Source organism: Anser anser, assembly GCF_964211835.1.
Source record: "Anser anser genome assembly, chromosome: 11".
Taxonomy (NCBI): Eukaryota; Metazoa; Chordata; class Aves; order Anseriformes; family Anatidae; genus Anser; species Anser anser.
Window position 1 is genome coordinate 22,035,062 of NC_139732.1, and position 15,990 is coordinate 22,051,051.

Here is a 15,990-nt window from a genome sequence, read left to right on the forward strand (position 1 = left end):
CTGCGATAGCCTGGGGGGAGCAGGAGAGGGGCTTGGGGGATGCGGGAGGAAGGAAAGACCCCGGGATGGGAGGTCTGGGTGTGCTGGTGCCTTTACAGTGGGATCAGATGGAAAGGGGCCGAGACAAACGTGCAGCCAGCATCCCCAAGGAGCGGGGCATGAGGCGGGGGACAGCTGTGGGGAGCCCAAATTGGTGGCTGCCTCCTCATCTTCCTCCTCCTCCTCCTCCAGGCGCGGCAGCCCATCGCAGCCCGGATCATCTGCCTGGTTTCTAACCCAGGACTTTTATCAGCTTTGCTGGGCTGAGCTGCGGGGCAGAACCAGCCCAGTGCAGGGGGATTTCAGCCTCCCCGGCAGTGTGGGGCAGGCAGGAGCTCGCTGCACGCCCAGGCTGCCCCTGCAGCTTGGGACAGGGGAAGGAGGTGAAGGGGAGGATGGTGAGGCCTCTTCGTGCTGATGGGAGGGGAGCAGGGTGCTGCCACCCCGTAGGTGTGACAGGTGAAGCAGCCCTTCGTAAGAGGGGAAAAAAAAAAAAAAAAAGCCAGCAACGAGGGAAAAAAAAAAAAGAAAAAAGAAAACCATCCCCTGCTTTTCCTTCCTGCTGCTTTGCCTATTCAACGAGCAGAAACTGCAGCGTTGCTGTTCTCCGCGATCTTCAGGAGGGAAGGGAGGAATCCTCCCCCAGCCTGCGCAGCTGCCTGGCTCGCAGCCCCGTCGCCTTCCTCCCTCCTCATCCTCACCCCGGTAGCTGGCGGGGGCACGCAAAAGCCAGCAGCCGGGCCCAAGCACGGGGTGCTGATGTAGCGTCCCACCCCATCATCACCCCGGTGACGCTGTGCACCCAGATTTTTAGGGGAAGGTCTGGGCTCCCTGTGCTGCACTAAGCCCTGCTGCTGCTTTCCCGTCTCGTGAGAGGCCGGCGTGCTTTTTTTCCTCTCCCAGCTCCCATTTTCGGTTCCCTGGCATGCGCTCCTGCCGGCTGCGCTGCTCCCGCCCCAGCTTCCCACCCACCTCCTTCCCTGCAGCAACAACCCCAAAATCTCCGTGCGCCCGTCCCGCCCCCCCCCCCAGGTCCTCCTTTCCTTTCCCTCTCTGGAGAGAGGCAAAAGCAGTATCGAGAGCACAACTGAGATGAAAAAGCAGAGCTGGGTAAAAATATGGGATGTTTTCCTTGGTGTTGTCGAGCATCACTCTGCCAAAGCCAGAGATTTGGAGATGCTGATGGTGGGGGGACCGGCGCCGCCGGGGGGGTCACAGAGCCTGGGCTGGGGGCTCCTGGTCCCTCAGTTCTCTTGCAGAGAGTTTGGAAAGCCTCGAGCAATGGGGTTTCTGTCGCCTCCTCCGTGCAGGACAAATGACAAGCTGTCCTGGCTTCCTAATCCAGGAAATTAACGGATTTGACCGCACACCCTGCTAAGCGAATTCCCCCCTGAAAATCCCAGGGGGATTTAACCCATGGATCCGACTGATTATCCCTTTAAAGTTGTGACTAAGGAAGGTCCCGATTCTTCAGGGTGCTGAACACCCTAAAAATCCCCTCGCAGCAGTGACACGGCCATGCCCCGCGCTCTGCCGTGGTTTTGGCTTCACCTCCACCCGGCCTCCGCTGCCCCTTTCGGCGACGCGACCCTCGCTGCAGCCACAGCCCAAATCTACCTCGTCCCGTCCATGTCCCCAGGGACACGGATCGTTATTTGGGGGTCCCCAGGCTCGGCATCGGGAGCAGCCCACGCGGGAGACGGCTTAATTCTGCTCAGCTGGAGCACGTCTGGCACCCAGCCTCAGAGCGAAACCCGCCCGGGGTGGCAAACCCACACGGGGTTGGGTCAGTGGTGCTTTCCAGCTCCTCAGACCCTGTAAAGGGCAGCTGAGCCATTCTTCCTCTTCATCACCTCCATCCCCTCCTCCAGGAGGGCACCTGCTCCTGCACCAGCTCCTTTTGCCCACCCTTGGCTGCAAGCTGGGATGCCCAAGCGGCGTCTGCCTCTTACCCATCTCCTAACTCCCTCCCCGTGCTCACACAGAGCTCCTGTGGGTGCTCCACCCCATGAGGGCACCTTCCCAGGGGGAGAGGTGCAGAGCAGGATTTGGGCAGGGGTCTGCAGCCCTCCGGCTCACCCGAATCCTATAAATGGCTTCTCTGGGGAAAGAGGCTGCAGCCTGCTCCTGCTGTCTGTCTGTCTGCTCTGTCTCTCATCACCGTAGCACGGAGGTGAAGCATAAATAATTAAGAACCCAGCTTCTCTCCTGGCAGAGCCGGGCTCTGAATCCTTTCCCTCTTGTGCTGCTGGTTGCTTAAGTGGAAATTTTCACGGGCTCTGCCTCAGGGGCGGCGCAGACCTGCAAACCTGGGGCTGCCTGCCATCCCCGGAGCGCGCCGGAGTTGGGGAACTGGAAAGGGTTCCTGCTGGAGAGGCTGCGTCCCGTCCAGGGGATGCCGCAGGATGCTTGGGGTGCGCCAGGGCGCACAGCACCCGCGGCCGTGGAGCAAAGCCAGGAGCGGGCAGGCTTTGAGGCGGCTCGTGAGGAGCGGGGTTTTTGGGGGGCGCAGCTCGTCTGTGGGCTCCCAGCCTCTGCCCAGGCACCAGGGAGGAGGAACCCGTGCAGGCGGCAGGGAAGCGGAGGTGAGGAAAGCATCTTCTGGGTGGGCTCTGAAGTTTGAGGCAGGCAGGAGCTGCTCGTCGCTGTGGCAACGCAGAAGATGTATTTTTTTATTTATTTTTTTTTCTCCCACAGCCGTTGGGGCTGCAGCCGGCGGCGCTCGCACTGCACAGGGCCTGGAACCCCAGTCCTTATCCCCGCTCGGTGCCTTCCAGAACGGCATTAAGCAATTTTCAGGGGGGGAGCATTTTTGTTCTAGGCTGGCATTTTCTTGTGTTTCCAGTTTTCTGGTACAACGTGCCTGGTGCCTTCCTGCACGGCCAGCAATGAGCTGGATGTGGCAGGAGGGATGGAGACGATGCTGCCACGTCCCACGTGGGGCTGGCTCTGCCTTCCCCCAGCTCCGTCCCAGTGAGGCTGAACGTGGCAAGAGGCACCAGGAGCTGTGCCCGTGGCTGCTGCCTGGCTCCAGGCGGAGGCAGGGAATCGCCCGGTGCTGGGCTGCGTGGAGCAAGGCGCGGATTGTTTGGTTTCTGCGCATCCCTTACAGCCCTGCTGGCAGAAATGCATTTTGCCATCGCTCAGAGGACCGGACCATCCAGCCCGTCCCTTAGTCCCGTGTCCCACCACCCAGAAAAGAGTGCTGTCTCCTACCCCACAGCGCTGGAGGTGGCCAGGAAATCCCAGAGGGTGAGGGTGGACATCTCGCACTTCTCCTCCGACAGCTAGAGAGCATCCGTCAGCACTCCCGAGGCCGTGCTTTGGCCTGGCTTCAGGCCGTGCTGGAACTAAAATACTAAGTTCAGTTAAACAAGTCCCTCGCTGGCTCCGGACTATTATTTTTTTTTTGCAGTTTGCTCTGAAACGGGGTTAAAGGTTGGCTGGGTAAAGGTGCGTGTGGCCAGCGGCACGCCGCGGATCACCCGTCTCCATCAAACCCGCACAGGGGTGAGGAGCTCGGCGTTACCCTGCCTCGTTCAGGCTTCTGTGGCTCCCAGAGCAGGAAAAAAATAATAATAATAAAAAAAATGCCTGGGAAGTTTGTTTGCCAAATGTCTGTTTTGCTTGAGGTGACCAAAACTTGTGAAACTGCCAGAACGCTTCAGCCAAAACACAAAAGGGGTAAAGGGTTAGGGAAAGAAAAAAAAAGACTTTTCCTTGTGGTTCTGTTGTGTTTTGCTTCAGGATTTGGGTTGACTCATTCTTTTTTAGACATCGAAATGAAACTGAAATTCAACTGGTGGATCTGCCCTGCTAGCCTCTAATCTTCACCTGGAGGTTTTTGTGGGAATTCCCCAGATTCTCTTCGTCCAAGCGGTTCTCCCTCAGCTGTAGGGAAAGATCTCTGCATTTCCCAAAGGGCCGGGCTGTGCCTGGAGGAGGTTCCTCGGCTCCCTTCACCCTGCTTTAGTTTCCCTCTGTGCTGTTTGGCACCTCTGGCACTGACATTTCTACCCCACACCATCCCATGCATGGCAGCCACCGGCTGAGGAGGTGGGTGTGGAAATTTGGGAGGAATGGGCTGTTTTGGGGAGCCCGGTGGCTTTGGATGCCGATGGCCCACCAAATCCTCCAGTTTTAGACCCGCAGCATGGGGCGGGCCAAATAACAACCAAAGCAAAGGAATCCTCCGGCATCCTCCGGGTCTCACAAACCAGGCTTTGTCCACCAGCTTTAGCCCATCATAAGAAGCTTGGCCCAAATTAGTGGCTGGGGGTGATCCCCATCGCACCTCTACCTTCTTTCCCTCGGTAAATCCAGGCGGGTGGATAACGTCAGACAGGGCGATGCGACGAGAACGCAGGATCCAGCCCGGAGCCATCACAGGCAGCAGCATGTACAGCCAAAGTAAACGCTCCACATGTCCAGGCAGGCTGAGTTACGGCTGCTCTGGGAGCTATAACTTGGCCTGTTGTGCATTTAAAAATCTCCACCCGAATGCGGCATTGATGTAGGGCTTTTCTGCTGGTCTGTTTTTGCTTTTAGTACAGACGGTATAGATCTGCAGTGTGCAGAGCATCCAGCACTGCCCAGGTTCCTTGGAGATTTTTGTGCCTTCGTTTGCTTTTTCTTGGGCTTTTTCTTCTTCTTCTCTTTTTTTTTTTTTTTTTTTTTTCCCCCAAAGGTTGTTAGAGATTTCTTCCAAACTGTTTTGCCTCCTGCCTGAAAGTGGCAGGATCGTTTGTAATGCGCTATTTTTTGCACAGGGCTAGAGGAGCGTTTGCGGCGTGTTTCTGCCTTTGGGACGTGTGCGAGGAGGGCTGTCTGCTGGCGCCCTGCGAGAGCAGGGGATGAAGAGGGACGTCAGTGTTTTCCCATTTCCTCTCACAGTCTCCGAATGGGCAGTCGCCTTTTCCATTATGTACATGACAATTATCCAGTAAAAACATGGGAACCCACCCCATCCAAACCACAGCAGCTGGAAAGAAGGAAACATCTCCCTGCCCGTTCCTTTCCCTCCCTTGGAGCTAACTCTTCCCACACCCTGCTCCAAGTGGGTTCCTGCAGGTTTTGCATCGCCAACCATCGCTTTCCAGAAGCTAACAAAGCTCCCAGCGTCGCTGCAATACCTCATCTGTTCCCAGTTCATAGGAAAATGGGAAAATCCATCCCTAGAGCTGGAGTTTGTTCTCTCCTTCGCTCGGTCGGGCTGGGGCAGTGGTGGGACCGCGGTTATCGTCACTCTTGTCCTTCCTGCAAGGCAAAGCCCAGCTCCAGCACACGGCTCCGTGGTAGGGACCGAAGCGCCGGGACGGGCAGGTGCTGCCCGGCCGCGTCGCTCACCCGCATCCTCCGAAGCTTCATTACAAGTGACAGATGGCAGGAGATGAGACTCCCTCTCCAGATGTTAATTATCTCACGGGCTGTAAATAACGTCTCGCGGCAGCTTGCGCACCGGCTCCGGTGTGAAAGGCCCGTCAGCTTTGCCCTTGCCAGGGGGCAAAAGATGGAAAGGAAGGAAAGCCACGGGGAGGGAAATCCGTGGGTCTGCCTGGCTCTGCACGCCCCTTCACAGGGGGGATGCTGGAGAATGTCCTGGCCAGCGGTGGCACGTTTGCCTTTGGGTACCAAAATCGTCCACCAGCCCCTTCTGCCCCAGCCCTTTAGGCCAGTTTGGCTGTGCTGGGCGCTTTTTGTTTAGCAGTGATAGGGATAAAAATACAAATACAAGCATCCCCATGGCCGATTTGGGAGGATGGCAAGGAGAGCACAGGAGGATGGTGGTGTTACAGCCTTCGGGGGCTCTCGTCCCCCACTGGGGAGGACACAGCTCAGGGTCCCAGGCGCTGCATGGGCAAATGATGCCTCGGCGAATTCACCCTCCATTCGTCAGCTCCAAAACCGCAAAGGTAGAAGAGAACTGGCGCAGGAGCCTGGAGCGAGAAGCTAAATGGGAGCTGGCCCCATCCCCATTCCCATGAATTTGGGAGAGCCCCAAGCTGGGGCAGAGGCGCCCGCTCCCCACGATGCTGGATGGGAACGGCTTCCCCACGTCTCCCTGTGTCAAACCATGGGGAGGATCGGATCTGGGCTTTTGACCAAGGTATTTTCCACATCGGGCTGTATTTCTTGGGCAACATCAAACAGCTGCATCGAGTATTTTTTCAGGCTTCGGCAGCTTGAATTTTTATTTTTTTTTTTTTGGAACTTTTTGCTTGAAATGTGATTTCGGGGCAGCTTTTCAGAGCTGCCTCGCCTGGAATAACCATTCCCGCTGCCCCGCGCAACCCCAGCCCTTCCCCTTAGGGGAAGTTTGCTGATGATGGGAAGTTTCTTGCTTGGCCAGCCCCAGCATATCGGTGGCCAAGCTCTTCTGCCTGCTCCCCATCACCCGTGCGTGCCCTCAGGCTGGGGCTCTTTGCTCCCCCACCCCAAATCTCCATCCCTGGGGCCAGAGCCAGGCTGTCTGGCCGTGGAGCAGGGCAGCCAGGTGCTCTCCTTGCTATGCACAGCACCTGCTCGCTGTCTGGCTGCACGGAGTCAGAGCAGACGTTTTCGGCTGCATTACGTCATGTCAGAGGTCACATTAGCTGCTTTCTGCCTCTTGATTAGGGATTCCAGCTAGAGGGGATGGGTGGGAAAGGGAAAAGCGGGCGGAGGAAGCGGGCAAGGCAAATACGCTCGCGATAAGCAGGTAAATGGGGATTTATGCACAGATAGCTAATTGGTGTGTCTAATATTCCACCCCCTGAGTACCGGCACTGTATTACTGCCTTCACAAATCACTCAAGGCAAGCCTAGTGCAATAACAACCAAGCCAGGAGAGCCGTGAAAAGAGTCAAGCTGGAATTGAGAGTGGGTTTTTATCAGGGCAATAAACGCCAGATAGGGAAAATAACAAACAGGTTGTTAATTGCTGCCATCTCCCAGCTCCCCCAAGGAAGCGTCTAGACAGAGCCCAGCCCTGGGTGGCAGCTACCACGGTTATCGAGCCGGCCTTTTGGGGCCAGAAGGGTGCTGGATGCGGGCTGGCAAGCCTGTTGAAGGATGCTGAGCCAAAGCCTGGGGGCACAGGGATGCAGGACGGGCTCTGCAGCTCTCCCCAGCAGCATCGCGCGGCCGCGCTCTGCCCTAAATCAGCGCTGCTCCCGCAGAGGTAGAAGCCAGACAGTCTGCAGCAGCTATTAATAATTCAGGCCCGGTTTGTCCCACCGAGGAGAGCAGGAAAAGCAGCCAAACCTCAGGGTTTGAGACAGCCCCGGGGCTGGTCGCAGCGGCGGATCCCACGCAGGGGGTGCTATGGGGTGGCCCTGGCAGGGGCTCGCACTGGCGCTCGCCCTCTTCCCCCCAGCTCTGGGGGTCTCTTCCCAGCATCGATCACTCGGGGACTTTTGCTTTATGCCCCTCGGTGCGTCTCGGCTTGCTGCAATTAGGGCCAGATCCTGCTCCCAGCTGTGTTGGTGGGAGTGCAGGATAACCCCGGCCAAGTCAACGCAGCTGAGCGCGTTGCGCTCACACGAGCCTGGTTTTTGCACGTGGGTGGCCGGCCCCATTGTGGCCACCACGGCCACCACGTGCCAAACAGAGCTGGTCACCGGGGCCAGAGGGGAAAGCGAAGCCCCAAGTCTTCAATGCCCCGAGGAACGCTCTCACTGAATTTTTTCCTGAAGTATTTTCTTGCAGCTAGCGTGTGTTAATTGAATTTTGCCATTTGAAAAACACATGACCCTCTGTAATGGAGGGAGAAAACATGCCTCCTATAGGAAGATAAAGATGCATTTAGAGGGAAAAAAAAAAAAAAGAAAAGAAAGAAAAAAGCCTGATTACATATTGACCTGAGACACAAAGTGAATTCAATGGAGCCAGCCCAGCCCCTTAGGAAAACTCGAGGCTGTTTGTTGTGTCCCGGGATGAGCTCAGCGGGTGCTTAACTCCATCCTCACCGAGGATGCCGACAGGTGAGCGGTGCTCCTCTGCAGGATCCCCAGAGTGTGTCCCCGGTGAGGACCAGGACCCCTGGCACATCACCAAAGAGGGCATGCGGGGGGGGTTTGCAGTGATGGGTGCAGGAGCCGGGCTGTCCTGCTGCCCCTGGGTGCCAGAGCCAAAATCAGCCCATTTCTTGGCGTTCGTTACCTATAACAATAATTATTTGTGTGCACCATGAACCTGGACAGGTAGGCTATTTTTCGTGAAAACACAGAAGGCAGGGTTTGCTCCTTTTGCATTGCACGAGGAGGTCTCATTAAAAGAGAAAGCTGCACAGAAGAAGGCTTCAGGAGCGGTTTCAATCATCTTCTTTTAATTAATCATTCCATTCAGCTGATCACTGCACCGTCGGATGCTGCGACAAATCTGTGCTGTAGAGCCAGGCAGTGGAGGGGCTGCTGAGGGGACGCCGACGGGAGCCGAGCTCCCTCGCACGCAGCGGTGTCGAGATTTCTGCCACGGGGGAATTTCTCGCAGAGCTTTGTATCCCGAGGGAGCTTGATTTCGGCTTCCTTCCTCCATTTCTAAGGGCTGGACACTCAGCTCACTCTGTCTGCCCCTCCACCTGAGCCAAGCAAATGCAAAAGAAGGGGGAGAAGCCGAGGGGCTCAGAGGTCTCCAGCAGCTCCCAGTACGGGATGGGGGAGAGCTGGGGATCTCCATCCCCGCAGCAGGGTCCCGGCAAGCAGGCGCAGGAAAGCAGCAGTTTTGTAATTCCCTGGCAAGCCCGAACCCCACTGAGCAGGGGACACCTTCACTTGCAGAATGGAAATCCCCCAGCAAGAGCTGCCACATGAATTTTGGGAAACAGACCTCCTTGTCCAGAAATGTCGCCTGTATCGTGCTTTTTTTTTCACATTTAAACCATGAATAATGCAAATTTCCCTCTGCTTCCAGCACTCAATTGCCTTTGGCCCAGGACATACATTTTCTCAAAAAGTCTGTTACTTATTTTTCTTGCAAAAAAAAAGCCTGTTTTTCATCAAGAACATGAGAAAAAGGAGCAAGGAGGACGAGTCTCTTGTCGGCTCACCCTTCTTGTGACACCAGGTCACCATTACCCTGCAATTACAGGCATCACCTTTACCACTTTACCAGACCCAACTCCATTCCGGAAATATTTCCGATAGTCCACAAGCTTGCTCTAATTTCCAGCCTATTTTTTAAGCATTGTGACTATTTGTTCTCCTACCAAAGCGCTCTGCTAGCCCAGACCCCACTCGAGCCTCGCCTGGTCTTGATTTTACTTGGTTTCTTCCTGAAACTGCTGGGTGCCACAAACTGTGGCATCGGTTTTTGCAGCAAAAGCCCTTTGTGTACGCAAAGCCAGGCTGGAGTCACCGCTGGCATTCCTGAAAAGCCAGCTCCTTCCTTTCAGATCACTTTATTCCAGCCTCGTATAGATTAGCCGGAGCTGATAAACTTGGCATTACGAGCCGCTCGCAGGTATTATCCCTTCCCCCGTCACTTCTGGCCGAATCGCAGGAGATCTGCAAAGCTTTGCAGAAATCTCCGTGGTTGCGGTTTCCCCCTGCCTTCTGCCAGTTCCTCCTGCCAGTTTGACCACTCGCCCGGCCGTCCTCGGAGCGCAGTGAGTCAGCTTGGCACAAACCGACCAAGGAAATTGCCCAAACCAGCCGGGGACCAAACTGCACCGCGGGTCTGGTAGCTACAAACCGCCCCCGGCATCGCCCCTCTCGCTCTTCCCAGCCCCGTCCTCGCCGAAACACCTCCAGTATGGGTCGGTTGGCGTGCTGAAATGGGATTTAGGGGTTGTAGCCATCCTCAAAAGTCCCTTTGCTTTCGTGTGCATGATGTTGGGCACTCCAGCCATTTCCATCACCCAGGACGAGGTGCTCCTTCCCCCGTGCTGCCCCATGGACGGTGCAGGAAACCCAGCAGAGCATCTTTCAGCAGGGCTTTCAGACGGCTAAGACGGGGTGCGAGGGGCACCGTGTCCCTACAAACAACAACAGCACTTGTCCAGCCGGCTCCTTGCAGGATTGAGGACACCACGGGTAACGAAGGGACAGCTTCAGCCTCATTTTGACCCTGCGTTCCAGGATTTAGCTCCTCTGACCCGCTGTCCACTTTCGGACTTGGCCAAAATCCCACAGAAATCCCCGTTTGCGACAGAGAAGCGTGAGTAGATCAGGGCTCTCTGTGTGCCGGGGAGAAAGACCCGCTTTACACCGAAAGAAAGTCAAGTAATTAGCTGGGGAATTAAGATTTAGTGCACGCCATGAGCAGCAGGCATATAGAAAGGAGACAGCTGTTAAATTTAGTATGTGACAAAGTCATGCGAGCACTAACTGGATTACTTGCATTTATTTGGGAATACTTATGTATTTTATTATGCAATGTATAGATCATCATAATTCTGCTTTTCACTCCAACGGCGCCTCTCCTGCAAGCATCTTAGAGAGCATTACAAACAATTAAGCCTGCCTGCGCCTCTGCGCCGCGCTCGAAGTTGTATCAGCTTTGTGGGCATTGAGAATATTTCAGATCGGAGATGGTTTAATTCACGGGGTTGGGTTTAAATCTGCCTGGGCTGAACCCCCAAGCCGCTGCTCGTCCTGGGCCGATCCACGGGGATGAACCAACCCAGAAGTCACCGGAGCGAGTTTTCCAGAGATGGCTATACATCTTCCCCAAAGGGATGGATTTTTTGGCCCATTTCGGTGACGAAATGGGAGCCCGTGGGTCCTTGAGAGGGGAGCATGGTGTGGATGCTCCCCGTGTGCTCTTCCAGCGTGCCCTCCTGACTTGCCTGTCCCTAGGTCTGCGTGGCACACGCAGCTTCCAGCCTCCTTCCCTGGAAGAAGTGACGGATCGCTGCCTCCAGCTGCCTCCCCAGGGAGGAGACTCGGGAGGCGGCGTGTAATCCTGCCTGCTGAGTTCGGTCCAGACACCACCAGACGTTATTAATCCTTCGTATCAGGCCAGCGGGGACGGGCAGCCTGCCGTATGAACGTGCTGCAGCACGGGAGGGACGGGCCCTTCCCCAACAGCTTCCAGACCGAGGACAGAGCGGGGGCAGAGACGGGTGGGGGATCATCGGGAGCCAACGGCCAGACCACTGAGAAGCCCCCACGGAAAAAGCCAGGCCCTGTAACAACCTCAGAGAGCCAGCATCCTAATTTCAAGCCCCAGCTGATGTTGCTCTTGGCACTGGGGCGGTTTCATCGACGGGACTGGCACCCCAGCCTTTTGCACCGACCACATCCATGTCAAACACGAGGAGCAGTTGGCATCCCCCTCTTCCAGATGCTGAGCATCCTCCTAAAAGGGCTGATCTGGGGTCTCTGCCAGGGGGTGGGCCAGTGACGTGCTCGTCCACCCCTCCATCCCTGCAGGAGCATGGAGAAGAGCTGGAAAAGACTGTGCCCTAACAGCCCAGATTTTGAAACATTTTCAACCAATTTTTTATTGCATTGTTCGGGGGGGGGGGGGCCTGCACCTCCGCCACCACTGTGAGAAGGGGCTGTATGCATAGCCAGCTACCGCAGAGCAGCCGATTTATATACATAAAACACTTACTAGGGCAAAACCAACTTGCTAGCACTTAAAAACAAGGGACAGGGTGGCTCTGGGGGCAGGGGTTGGTGGCATCCTGCCTGGGTTTGAAGAAGCAGCAGGGCACAGACGTGCATGTCCCCGGCTTGTGCGGCGCGGTGCGGCGCGAGGCACGTTGCTGGCCCCGTTTTCCATTTATAGGAGCCTGTCAGAAATGGCACTCCTCTCCGAGCAGATGTCGAAAAATTAGAGGGAATTCAGAGAGCAGCAGAATGCAAAAAAAAAAAAAAAATGATTAAAGGAGATGGAGGGCCTGCTTTTGGAGGGAAAAGAAATCAGCTGAGCTATTTATAACGCTGCCTGCACCGGGGCGGGTAGGAACAGGCAGTTTTTTTAAAGTGCCTCGAGAGCTGAGCGAAGGGGAAGGGACAAACCTGCTCCAGGGGATGAGCAGGGGAACGGTGCCGAGGGGCTGGGGGTGAGACCGGAGCCGTCGGACGCGGGCACCTGGGGGGTCCGTGGGGGATGGATGAGAGCAGGGGGCAGCCGCTCGCCCCCAGCGGGGAGATCCCCGCTCAAGGTGCGGCGAGGGGCGATGGAGGGGCACCAACCCCTCCTGGCCTTGGTGACAAACCCTGCTTGTATTTACACACTGCTTTACGCACAGTATGTGCTGGCAGGGGGGGCAATCTTTTTCATCCAAAAGCGAGCATTTTTGGTTAAAAAACGCCGGATGGAAATTTAGAAATTCAACCCCCGAAGCTGACGGGGGTGGCACGTTATAGATGTTATCACCTGTTCCCAAACAAATCCCGATCCCTGGGGTAGCTCCTCCACCATGTGGGGTTTGCTGGGTGCACTTTGGGTTTCTCTGTGTTCTCTCTGTCCCCTTTCCTCGCCTTTGGCCCGTGGAGGGAGGCAGGGCTTTGGTTTAGGGCCCAGCTGAGTGATGCTGGGTGGTTTTCTTGGCAGGCTCATTGTGCTGGTCTGCAAAAAGCCCACGGCGAGGCTTGGGGACGCTCGGTGCTTTGCAGACCAAAAGCTTCACCAGGCACCTAACACGGCCCTTTTTGCAACCACGGCACCAAAACCCCACTAAAGATCTCCGCGATCACGACTGCTCGGAGCTGAGCACCCGAAGGGGCCGCGCGCACCAACGCCTCTGACATCCCTGGGTGCAGCTCCGCCAAAATCACCCTTTTTGGTGGGGGTTGCAAGGGGGGGGACCAGGGAAACCCCCAGGCACTGCCGTGACCCCCCCCCGCTCACACGTCCCTGTCTCTCTGTTGCCTTGCAGGACCTCCCACTCCCGGGCCAAGGCGGAGGCGGCCGTGACGGCGGCGCAGAAAGCCCAGGAGGAAGCGCGCATCGCCAGGATCACTGCCAAAGAGTTTTCGCCTTCCTTCCAGCACAGGGAAAACGGTCAGTGCACGATACCGCGCCGGCCGGCCCCGCACAGCATCAGGGTTTGCAAATAATGATAAACTCTGTGATAAAACCGGCAAAAATGAGCCCTGCACGGAGGCTGGGTCTGGCTTGCGGGGGGGTCTATCGGCGGTCTTTCAATCCACCCCACGCACTCACGTTGTTGCAGAGATCTTGGCTTTTTGCACTGAAACAGCCCCATTTTTTTTAATGTATAGCCTCCGATGGTTGCACAGACCGAAACAAAAACAAAAACAAAAACAAAAACAAAAACCACAAACCAAGAGCTCTGAAAGTAAAATGCAAATACAAACGATCCTGAAGGCAAGCACAGTTTTACCCCCATGGCTTCTAGAGCCTGGTTTGGGCCTTCTTACGAATGCCTGGGCTTTATAAGTGTGCCCTATCTAATCCTTCACCTGGGTGTGCAAGCCATCGGCGTGCATGTGCAAAGGTGTCAGGGTACGAGCATTCAGGGTTTGCCTGACGGCTTTGCATGCGCTCACATGCACACAGAGCCAGGTTTGGAAGCATTTTCCTTCCCTCCGACATCTCCAGCATTTTTCTCTGGCTTGTCCAGAGCCTTTATTCTCAAGGAACGAGGCTTGCCCCGGCCGCAGAGGAGCAGCTGGTGCCCAGAGGAGGGGCTTGGTGCCAGGAAAGGCTCGGGGAGGACAAGCCGGGGATGTGCAGCCCAGGGAGGATTTGCCCCGCCAAGGCTGCACTTAGCAAGGGGTGGGAGGGGAGAGATCCAAGTCCCCATGGCAATAATTAACATAGTAATTAATATATCTGAATGGTTTTATTCAAAACTTTCCCTGCACCGAACCCTCATTAGGAGGCATCTATCATTATCCCCCCCCCTCCAGCTCTTTAGCTGAGTATTGCTCATTCATCTTCGTCGCTTGAGGGCTGGTGCTGGTGACTCACGTCTGGGTGCTGGTCCCCGGCAGGAGCAGCATGGCCAAGGCCGGGCAGGAGGGATGCCGAGGGATGCTGGCATCTTTTGCCAGCCCTGCACAGCCTGGCTTTGCCAGGAGAAAGCGCAGCCCTCTTCAAACACCCCTCGGCACTCCTCCCCCTGCAGACCTCCGATTTGTACGTCGGAGATCTGAGCTCTTTCGCCGGGCTGCACGGTCCCTGGGGCTTCCTCAGCCCTGAGATATTCCTCGTCTCCATTTCCTCTTTGCCGAGAGACTTTGCTGTCTTAAATCACCTCTTGAAAAGATATTTTTAGGTGATGCATTTTTTACTAGCTGCTAGACGGGGACGCGGGGCTCGGCTTGCGGTGGGGCTCGGGGTGGCTGGGTGGGTCACGCCTGGGTGAGGGGGGGGGGGGGAAGGAGCTTCCACTCAGAGCACATTAAAAAACAAACACGCCATCCAAGACGTGGGGAAACCTGGGGCGCGTGCTTGGCTTTGAAGACGCCGTGGCCGGGCACGGCTGCCTCCATCCTGCTGGAAATCCAGATTTGGTGCTCCGCATCCTCCGTAGCGCTCTCACGACGGTTCTTCCAGGAACATCACGTGTTCCCTGGCTAATTTTAGCTCGGAATAATTGTTGAACATCCTCGGGTGTCGAACGCCGGCAAGGCGGCACCCTGCATCTGTCGTGTTCCTCCGCAAGGAACCGCCCGCACCCCCCTGGCGCTGCCACCCCTCGGCCCCGAGCCCCGGCCGGGGCTGCAAACCCCAAGGGATTAACTGGGTAGAGAAGGAGAGGCAGAAACAGCTCACTGCATGTCTAGGTGAGGAAGATTTAGGACGAGAGGATGCTTAATAGTGCGATCCCTAGTGCGGGTCTCCAGGGTGAGGATGCTGGAGGATGGTGGGGCTTTGGCACCTGGCTTGGGACAGCCAGGGGAGCTTGGGGTCGGTGCCAAGGGGAGGGAGCAGAGGTGGGGCCAGGCTGGGGCCGGCTGTGCCATCAGAAGGTGGCTTTGGGGTGGTCGGAGCCGGTGGGAAGCGTTCAAGGCCCTGCACCTCCAGCCAGAGCCCTGGAGAGCCGAACTGGGGAAGATCAGTCAAAGCCTGGGACGAGCAGGGTGGCTCTGGGTGAGCCCACGTCAGTAGCTGCCTTTAGCTGAGCTATACGACCACCTTTCTCCTACGTAGCCGTTTATTCCCTCCCTGCCTCAGTTTCCCACCTGTGAGCCAGGAGGACGGCGGGAGCAGGACCAACTCCACAACAGCCACAAGCCCACCTGTCTGTGTTTTCCCCAGAAAGCTCCCAGAGAGTTATTCTGCATGAAAACAGAGGGGCTGAGCTCCACCCTTCTCCTTCATTACATTTTCCCACTGGTACAAGAAGTGCCCGGGGGCCCCAGATAAATCCTGGGAAATCCAGACACGCAGGGAACAAACAAGGACCGAGCTATTTGAGCACCGTCCCAAAACACAGACAGAATTTCCTGCGGCGAATAATCCAAAAAAACCACTGGCAGCCATCGGAAGCCCTATTTCCCATCGAGAAATGGCTTCGACGGGAAATTTCCAAGCAGCCTTGCTCCTGTGTGCCTCCCCTGTGGGTGCCCCGATGGGGACATCCATCCCCACGCTGCCGGCGTCCCCCGCGCGGATCCGGACTGCGGCGCGGCGGGCGCGGGGACGGCTGCGGGCGAAGGCACGTCCCAGCGGCTCCCCAAGAAGATGCACTAGAGAAAATTGCTCGGCAGAAGCGGAGAGATTAGAGCAGGCACTTCAGAGCATTTATTTTTAAACCACGGTAAGAAATTGAGTTCTTCCTTTTTTTGAGACTCATTTCTTGTCTAGCCATAGCAATTGCAATTAGATGCATTTCAGGGGCATTAGGCAGTTAATATATTTATCAAATTATTCACATAATTTAGCATGGCTTTAGCTGGGAACAGCTATGCCTTGAGAGGGTGAAATGAGACTTAACCAGTGGTAGCTTGCACCCCTTCAAAATAATTTGATGTCTCACGAAGGATTAATACGATGCAGATTTTTTAATTGCCCAGAGAACAATAAGCTTCCCAGTCGCTGGCCACCTCC

The 15,990-nt window shown here is 56.1% G+C and overlaps 1 protein-coding gene across 2 annotated transcripts in view; it reads left to right on the top strand.

Moving 5' to 3' along the window:
• JPH3 (junctophilin 3) overlaps nucleotides 1-15,990 on the top strand; it is a 50,723-nt gene that overhangs the window by 21,894 nt on the left and 12,839 nt on the right. For both annotated transcript variants that reach the window (XM_083851611.1, XM_083851610.1), the window contains one exon: nucleotides 12,848-12,972. In XM_083851611.1, coding sequence (XP_083707737.1) covers nucleotides 12,848-12,972 — 125 coding nt within the window. The remainder of the gene's footprint in view (nucleotides 1-12,847; nucleotides 12,973-15,990) is intronic.